Source organism: Tyto alba, unplaced genomic scaffold, assembly GCF_018691265.1.
Source record: "Tyto alba isolate M040663 unplaced genomic scaffold, T.alba_DEE_v4.0 Super-Scaffold_17, whole genome shotgun sequence".
In the NCBI taxonomy this organism is placed as follows: domain Eukaryota; kingdom Metazoa; phylum Chordata; class Aves; order Strigiformes; family Tytonidae; genus Tyto; species Tyto alba.
The window spans coordinates 10,989,237-10,998,703 of NW_024881279.1; the positions used below are offsets into that span (position 1 = coordinate 10,989,237).

Consider the following 9,467-nt stretch of genomic DNA (forward strand, 5'->3'; position numbering starts at 1 on the left):
TCTTTTTCTTTTTGTTTACTTCGTGTAGTTTTAACTCAGTGTTATTTCATAAGTATTTCAAAATAGCTTTTCTTCTCCTGAACAACTTAAATATTTCCCCACAAAATTCATCTTCCATTTTGCAAGCCACTACTCACGCAAGTAACCTTTCTACAAGAAGTCCCAGTGTCTAACGATCACTCATAGACAAACAGATTTCAAAACCAGGCCCTGAAAAATTAGTGTCAAAATATAATACTTCCTCACTTCCATTTAAATAAAGCTGCATAAAAAGTTAAGTCAAATGCAATTCACTGCTTGCCAGCAAATAAAAATTATTAAATTGAGCACATCGCAGTCATTTCTGGACAACATGTGTCAAACAATTCACCTAAACTTTTCAGTGGCAGAGTTCATTAAAAAAAAAAAAAATATAATAAAATAAAAGGAAGGGGATAATATAAAAGGCAAGGCTACAGTTCTCAATTAATCCACTTTTTCCCCAGTAAAGATGGCAGGATAAAGCACTAAAAGAGTTGACGAATAAGTTGGAAAAATATAGAGCCAGATTTTTTCCTTAAGTATTCCTGAATAAATCCAGATTTATGCTGGTACAACTGAGGGCAGAATCGTCTCGTGGTGTCAGTTTGCCAGTCAAGCAATCCTGCTTTCAGAACTGGACGAAAAACAATCTTGAAGGAATGAGATCATGGTCATTATATTATTCAGTTATGTCATGGCCTTGATTTTAAAAGAGTAAGAGAAGGAAAGAAATCACCAACATGCATCTAAAATCCACTCGCTTTCGAATTCCTCATCTGTTTCACAAAACAAACTATCTCCCTTATTGAAATAAAAGAAGAATAAAAACTCATTAAAATGAGGGTCTTTTCAAAAACAGAACTAAAATGATTTGGGATGACATATACAGCCATACACACAGAGAGAAAATAAAATCCTGGCCCCACCGAATTCAATAGGAGCTTTGCAATTGACTTCAGATGGGCCAGAATTTCACCCAGAGAGGATTAGGCTTGTATCCACTATATATCTACACAGAAAATACTGTGAATTACATTTATTTGGCTTTGAATACTTAACCCTTAATTACTTGAGTTTTTACCCCGTCCCCAGGCAAAATTTCCACTCATCCCAGTGAGGTTTATCCCGGACAAGCAGCACAGCGCTGGGTCCCAGGGCGAGGACGGTTAGCTCTTGCTGTGTCTCTCAATGCACAATTCAGAAGCATCTAATTATTTTATCCAGTCTTCCTCTGCCTTTGATACACAGCCTGCTTATCGACATATTCACACAAATTAAATAAATTTATCTCTCCTAATATGTTCATTTTTAATGGTTTTCAAACATTCACATGGAAACAGCTCTAGCGTAAATATCCCAGAACAAATGGCTGTATATTATACAGGAGGGAGCAGTTGGGCTGCCAGACTGGGAATGCACCAGGCCATCTGGCTCAGGCAGTCTCTCCAAAATCCTCAGCTTTGTTTTCACCCTCAGACTCCAAACAACACATTTTCCACTGTGATGAGTTTACATTTTCCCAAACACAGGTCCTGATCATGCATGCAAATTCCAAACTTCTGCACTCCTCTCTGTACAAGAAAATTAAAATCACCTGCGCTTCTGACATCTCACCAAAGGCACAAGAAAGCTGCTAAAATCTGGCGCAATGTAAACTTTCCCCGTCACAGGGGTTAGGTTTTGTTTTATGTTTGTGTGAAATTTCTCCGAGTCTGCTGAGGCTCCTCTGAACTTATTGATAACATTTTTTTTTCCCATGCATGTAGCTGCCAGAGAAGGGCCATGCTATGCACAGAATAGAGAGCTGATCAAATATCTGCAGACATCAGAGAATGATAGAGAAGTCAACAGAAAAACCATTTGCCTCCAGAGTTAAAGTACTGAAAAAAAGCGAAATATAAACAGTCTAAATCTGAAGGAAGGATTTTTGACTCATAAGGACTCTCAGCAATAGACAATAGCTATCGTGCAAAACTTATGATTTTTAAGATGCCTAAGCTGTATTAGCATCCATTATATCTTATGGATGAGAACGGGCTGAAGGAAAAATGGGTGGGGAACAAGTATTTCAGATTTATTTCCTCCATCTTTCCTAATAGTGAAATATCTCAACTTTATGAAAATACAGCTGAAGAAATAGAAGTCATCTCTTCTCCGTAAATATATTAAAATCCTTAGACTTGCCTAAAAATTCCAGTTTTATTAGAGCAGACATATTTCACATTTTGCAGGCAATTTCAAAGTGCATCATTGTTAGAGCCAGACCTACTGCAGTAGGAGCTGCTGCTTTACGGAAAGCAACAGCTATAAAGTTTGGGATCCTACAGGGTTTTGAACGCATTAAGAATGTGATCCCGACATAAAATGAGGTGCCAAGATAACATAAAAGAAAATTTAATTAAGCTGGTATTGACACTGAGTGTTGTTACCCTAACTGAAAAGAACTTCTCCGCAACATTAACGATTTGTGCATAGCATTTACAATTTTTAAATGACAGGGACACATTTTGGAAATGTGGCGAGACCCCTCAAAGGCATGTAATTCCCATCTTACCCAACACTTCTCTGGGGCAACCACCAACGGCCAACCATGTTATCCCGAATAGAACTCGAAATTATGCACTTTGAGACCAATCCTGCCTGGGTTTCCCATTCGCAAGTCCCACAACCCAGGCTACCAAGGAGCACGCATGCAGCGAAAGCTCCTGTTTAAGGGCAGCGCGTGCATAGTTCACACCGACACCCCAGATCTGCCCTGGGGTGTAGTTCACAATAAAATTCTTGGTTACTTCACTAAGGCCACTCTCCAGCCCCGCTTCCCACACGGCATCACAGCTGACAGAGAACACACACGCACAACGGGACACGTGGATCCCCGTGTTCCACCTAGGACAGGACACTTGCCGGGAGTTTCTTAGTAGGGCACAGCCACACAAACGAACCCCCGACTTACTCAGACCAAGAACTCTATAGGAGCAGGAACATCTACTATTTATTACATACACAGCAGCCAGCATAGCAAAGCCACGTCTGTCTACCTGCTGATACAGTGCATGCTGCTAATGGGGCATTTATGTTAAATCTATGAGTAACAATCCTATATATAGAAATCTAGGTCTGATTTGCAGAATGGATTTTATTTTATCTTACCTAACTTAATAATCTGCAGCTGTACAAAACCTTGCAATTTATAACTGTGAGACAGAGAGAATACATTTAAATCTGATTTATCCATATTAAAAAAAAAAAAAAACATATATATATATATATATATATATATATATATATATAAAAGAGCCACAGATACTTTCCTTTGTGATCTGGGGAACCTAACTCACTCAAGCTTTGCTTCTGTGGGATTTTTAATTTGCCACCAGAAACCTCAGAGTAGCTGTAATTTCAGTCTGGGAATTCACAATTATTGAGTGTGTGAATGCTCATGTGTGAGTATTGAGAAGATACTTGCCAGCTGAAACATGTATGCTTCTGCAACAGTTTCATTTAAAAGTAATCATTTCATTATCCAATTTGTTCTGAGCGTCATGCATTAAAATACTACACCTTCAAGTAGACTGACAATATATATTTAACTTTCATTAAAAATTAAAGAATTTTCAGACAGTCTTTGCAATATTTAATTACAGTTTGATGATTTGAAAGTTACTTGAGAATCTTCTATATAATTCACTGTCGTAAAATATAAATGATATATTCAACATTTGGGTGGGCTTCTGTCATGTGTCGTACTTCGCTTCCTAATAAGCATTCAGTAACTGAAGCGATTGCAACTCTGAAATGATTTCACTTTAAAAAAGAAAGAATTAAAAAAGAAGAGGGAGAATTTAGCCCCCTGGCCCCCTCAAAAATGTCAGAGTGGCACTTGCCACAGTTTTGACATGACAATGCCCTACTTTTCATAAGCAATTATAGTCATGCCTAAAGAAATTATATTCATGAAATTAATACGTAAGCAAACATGTTTGCGTCTAAAATAGCCTTTCGCTCACCGTTTTCTAATGTAAGTTCAGAGAGCTTTTGTTCTTAAATCCTCACTTCTCAGCTCCATTGCACTTTCCCCAAAATCTGTAATTTGCACTAACTTTGTTTTTGTAAGACTTCCTGAAATCAGACAGATATTTTTTTTTCTTGTTCTTCTTCTTCATTGTGAATGTGCTTTAAAGCTACATGGTAGGTTTTACAAATAAACTGTATCTCGGGGGTTTTTTTTTCCCCTTTCTCTCCAAAGACCCTCTGATGACTTGATAATAATGAGAGACCAAGAGGTCAAACAGTGCCTTAGGATGAACTCTTCATATGCAAGATGCCTTTGTTAAGAAAATTATTTTGAATCCGCTGCTCTACATGAGTTCAGGGCTCTGTTTTCAGCAGGATTATGAACAGAGGCTTTTGCATTTCCGTAATGATAGGAAAGCTATTTAAAGATAATATTTATTGATAGTCTCTCTCATACAGTCTACAGTGAAATACATAAGCTCCAAAAGGACTAAAAAGAGTTCATATATCAGGAAGATTTTGTTACTTTTAACACAAACTAACCAATTTGTGCCTGAAAAACAAGGAATAACAGCAAATGCTTTCCAAGATTTGTTATGAAGGAGGGTATGTCGCTGCTGTTTCAATTCCTACAGGGAATGGGCTCTGTTTGGAAATGTATAGTTTAACAGAGTTCAGATGCATAGTGGATTCTTTAGTAGAATTCATCCAAGTTTTCCTTTTTTCTTTTTTTTTTCTTTTTTTTTTTTTTTTTTTTTTTTTTCCTGTTGAAAGACAGTCTTCAATAGCAGGAAAAGATGTTTTGGGACCATCAAAGAGAGTTTTCTAAAACAAACTCAGCCCTTAGAGCTTTATGTTTTTCTCTAGAAAAGAAACCCAAATACAAGCCAAGAGTTTTTTCCCTACAGACAACATAGAGGGACTGACTTTTCCTATCGGTACAAAAAAAAAAGCTTAATGTTTTTCCTAAATAAAATTCAATAATTTTCTTTAACATGTAAAACAGATTAGGAGGGAAAAAACATATTTTAAGGATTAAAAGGCTTACAAGCGATCCCAACTATTTAAAGGAAACTTATTACAAGAGAAAAAAATTCTGACGGGAGCAGAAGAAAAAGCTAGAGTAACAAATATTTTTAAAAAGAGAGAATCGATTTGTTCAGACAGTCTCTTGGTAAAAATACCGTTTTCATACGGAAAGCATTTTTTACAGGTAAGCACGCACGTTATTACTCCGTTTGGGAAGCTAAAGAGCAAGCTCAAAATTAGGGTTAATCCCCTGACAAGGTCTGCAGCCCGCCAGCCCTCCCCGAGGTCCGGCACCGAGCTCGCCGCTCCCCACGCCGCGTGTCGGAGGCTTTTCCGATCGTGTGCCACGACCCGAGCGCTGCTCCGTGAGCCCGGGGACACGGCGACAGACCCAGACCCGCGCCTGAGCCGTGGCCGGTGCTGGCGGCGTTCGGTGGCCTGGGGGAGGCCGGAGGTTAATTCTTATTAATTAAGCGGCAAAACCAGCCCCAGCCCGGACTAGGACGGCTGGAGGAGTCGCCTGTATTTTTCGGAGCAAGCAAGCCCGGCGGCGGGCAGGGTCCCGCGGGGACCCTCCTCGCAGCCCCCCGACGCCGGGGTCGGTCCCTGCAGCCCCCACCGCTGCGCGGGTGCGGAGCGGGGAGCGCGGCCGTGCCCCGCGGGAGGAGGGCAGCCCCTTCCCCTCCGGGGCTGAGCCGCTTCGCTTCGCGGCGGGGGCGGGTTTCGCCTCCGCGGGCCGCCCAGCCGTTCTCCCGGGGGCCGCCCCGACGGCTGCCAACCCCCCCACCCCCCCACACCCCCCCAGCTCAAACAGACACCCCCCTCCCGCCCCGCTCCCCCCCCTTTCGCGGGCGTCCCCCGCAGCACCTACCTGCTTGGTCATGGAGTCGATGAGTCGGACATAGAAATCCTGCTCCGTCCTGATCCCTGAAAGAAGGCAGAGGCGTGAGGAGCGGGGCCGGCCGGCGGCAGCGCGCCGGGGCTCCCGCCCGGGGCCGCCCGTGTCCCGGCAGCGCTGGCAGCGCCCAGTCCCCGAGCGCGGGGATGCGCGGAGCGGAGGGGAGCCGGGGCTCTGATGGGCTTCCCAGCCGAGGAGGCGACGGGAGGGCAGCCGGCGGCAGCGGGGGGGTGGTGGGGTGGACACCGGGGGGCTCCCAGCCCTTACCATTGCTGTAGAGCAGCTGCAGGCGGTAGTGGATCCCGTTGTTGGTCTTTTCGCTGTTGGCTTCCTGAAGTCAGAGAGGACACGGGAGGCCGGAGGAAAAAGACAAAAAAAAATAATATATATATATATATCATATGAAGCTTCTCCATCACTCGTATGCCGGGTGCTCCCGGGGCTGGACGGGGCAGCTCTCAGCCCCCTCCTCTGCCCCAGGAACAGAGAGGGATGAGGGGACACCCCCTTCCCGGCTGCTCCCCGGGACGGGGGAAGAATAAGGCGCCCGGGAGTCGGCGGCGGCTCCGGAGACAAACCGGTGCGGCGGCTCCGGGGGAGCGAAGCGGGGAGGGCCCGAGAGAGGCGGCCGAGCCCCCGCGGGGCGCCGGGCTACTCACCTTCTCCTTCTCCACAAAGCCCACGAAGGCGGTGCGCTCGATCTCCACGGGCTGCCCCTGCCGGTCGTACAGAGCCAGGACGAAGTGGAAAAAGTTGGACTTCCTCAGGTTGGAAGGAGGCTGCTTCTCGAAGTGAGCCCGGGCCAGACCCACTCCGCTGGGACCAGAAAGACGCGGGTTAGCGGCAGCCTCGACGACGCGGCCTCACGTTTCCCCCCCCCCCGCCCCGAGCCCCCCCCTCTCCAGACTCCCGGGCCCGTGCCTTCCCCCGCCGGGACCTGGCTGGGCTCCCCCGGGGCTGAGCATCCCATCCCCCCCCCCAAACCGGATCGCCCCCGGGCTCTTCGCCCCGGGCGAGGGGAAAGGCGTGCTCAAGGGCTGCCACGCCGAAACCCCGCGGAGCCGGGAGCGCGGCACAGACCCGGCCCCACCCCGCCCTGCGGCGAACCCCAAGCACCAGGCAGCCCCCCCGGGACCGGCACCCACCACCGGCACCCACCAGCCCTCCCCGGGGGCCGTGCCCGCCCGCAGCCGGCCCTGCATGGCGGGGGAGCCGCGCTCAGCCCCGCCGGCGCGTTGCCCCACGGAGCGGCATTGGTCCTGCCACTTCTCAAACTCGGCTCCAAGCTGTCACCCAAGCACCCATGTGCCTTATCTTTCAGTTTCAGTCCTGCGAGCCTTTCCTCCCCTCGCCGGAGTGGTGGGTAAACACCGCGACGGCAGCCGAGGAGACAACTTGAAATATTTCAGGGTTGTCCCTGCAGAAACTTTCCCTTCCTTAGAGGGCTCCAAAGGGAGGGGTGCGGGGCGAGGTGGGAGACACCGGGAGATGTCAACATTAAACTTCTTAGCTGATGCCGGCTCCAGGGCTCAGGATGCGAATCCAGCATAAGGGTTTGGGGTTGGTGGTTGGGTTGTTTTTTTCGCCGGGAAGAGGATGGGAAGAGGGAAAAATAAGAGAGAATGCGAGGCTGGGCGCAGCTTCGCCAAATCCACCTCCTGCTTGAAAGGATTTCTTTTAAAAAATCTAAGATAAGTGGCAGTGGTTTTGCGAAGGAGCTTCGAATTAAATCTCTCCCCGAGAAAGCTTTGCAAAACTCCCTGCTTATCGGAAGAGAAGAAGGGAGGCTGTTGATTCTGACGGGGATAAGAAAGCGAGGTAGAGAAATATATTTTGGATATATCCGTGCATAACTCGCTGCTTATCGGAGGAGGAAAGTGTCATTTGGAGATCTTAAGACTAAATTAGCAGCAAACATAGTTTTGAGAACTCCTTCCTCCGCGCGAACACAAGAGGCTAGAAAGATTAAACCCGACCTATTCCTACCTAGCGAAACTCGCCGCTTCCTATTATTATTATTATTATTATTTAATTAAAAGTCATTCCTACGGGACAAGAGGGATAAATATTTAACTGGCGACATCTACGCGAAACTCACTGCTGTTAGCAGAGCTCCAGAGCCGGCTTTTTGTTGGTGCGGGGGGAAAGGCGCTGCCCGCGGGGAGCAGCGCTGCAGGCGGCATGCGCCCCGGGGCGCGGAGCGGGGCGCGGGCGCGGAGCCTGCCTACCTCTGAGCGGCCGTGCTGGCGTCCAGGACGCCGGCTCCCTGCATCCAGGTCCGCACCGCGTTCATCCCCGCGCCGAGGGGCTCTTCCTTCATGCTGCTCCCACTCCGCTGGATGCTTTCCTGAATCCCAAACATGAATCAGAAACAACGGCGCAAATCTTCCTTCTTTACTCAAAAAAAAAAAAAAAAAAAAAAAAAAAAAAGTGATAAAATCGCCAGGCGAACTGTTATATATGGGTTTTTTTCTCTCTTTCTTTTTTTCTCTCTCTGCAGCTGATCTCTGGAATCAAAGCAAGTCAGAGAAAGCAAACACAGGCACGCACATTAAAAAAAAAAAAAAATCCAGAGGCAATCAGAGCCCGGTTTTGTTGCTGCTGTTTGCTGCGTGTGCAGTTTGTTTGGGTGCTCGGAGGGGCTGGCGGGGTGCTGGGGGGTGGTTGCAGCGCTCGCAAGCCGGAGGAGTACTTGAAGTCCCTTTTGTATGAAGACACCCCTCGGATGGCAGCAGGCAAAAAAAAAAAAAAAAAAAAAAAAAAAAAATCTCAGATGGCAGTTTAAGAAACAATAGGACGAACGGGAGCTGCGGCAGGCTCTGCTACATCAAGTGTCATTTTCCAGTGACAAGAGAGGCAAGTTTCCCCCCCCCCTTTTCCCCCCTCTCTCTTTTCTTTCTTTCTTTTCTCCCTCTTTCTTCTCTCCTCTCCCAGCCGAAGCGCTCTCTCCTCCCTCCTTCAGCCGCGCAGGAAGCGAGTTGCCGGAGCCGGGCGCACGCCGGGAAGGGAGCGAGAGGGGCGCACCCGCGGCGGCGGCGCGGACGGACGGACGGACGGACGGAGGGAGACCCTGGGGCTCCCGGTGCCCGCGCCCCCTCCCTCTCCCGCAGCGCCGGGGCGGACTCGCCGTCTCTCCCTATGGGAGCCACTTTGACTGTCCCCGCCGCCGAACACGAGCCCCGCAGCCCCGGCGGGCGGGGGGCGGGGCGGCCTCCGCCACGCCCCCTCATTTGCATCGCGTCACCGCTTCCCCCCCACCCACCTCACGGCGCCGCCGCCAATGGCGGCCCACGAGTCGCCGCCGCGGGGGCGAGGCCACGCCCCCCCTCCTTAGCATAGCCCCGCCCAGACGGCCCGGTCGGCCCGGGGGAAAGTTGCCCCGAAGCCCCCCCCGGGGGTTGGGTGTGTGTGTGTGTGGGGGGGCGTTAACACAAACACGATCGCGCCTTTGTTCATTAACGAGGCGGCGGCGCTGCTCGCCGGGACCGAATAACGGGGGGACGAG

The 9,467-nt window shown here is 48.6% G+C and overlaps 1 protein-coding gene across 9 annotated transcripts in view; it reads right to left on the minus strand.

Annotated features, from left to right (window-relative positions):
- The window catches only part of EBF1 (EBF transcription factor 1), a 283,775-nt gene extending 274,626 nt beyond the window's left edge, over nt 1–9,149 (minus strand). For 8 of the 9 annotated variants that reach the window (XM_042790406.1, XM_042790401.1, XM_042790405.1 and 5 more), the window contains exons 1-4: nt 8,191–9,149; nt 6,622–6,778; nt 6,230–6,293; nt 5,936–5,991 (exon numbers count right to left, since the gene is read on the minus strand). In XM_042790406.1, coding sequence (XP_042646340.1) covers nt 5,936–5,991; nt 6,230–6,293; nt 6,622–6,778; nt 8,191–8,324 — 411 coding nt within the window. In that variant the 5' untranslated portion in view covers nt 8,325–9,149. Of the gene's footprint in view, nt 1–5,935; nt 5,992–6,229; nt 6,294–6,621; nt 6,779–7,120; nt 7,434–8,190 lie in introns of those variants that run through there. The other variant, XM_042790407.1, reaches the window with a different exon arrangement.
- Nucleotides 9,150–9,467: the final 318 nt, after the last annotated feature.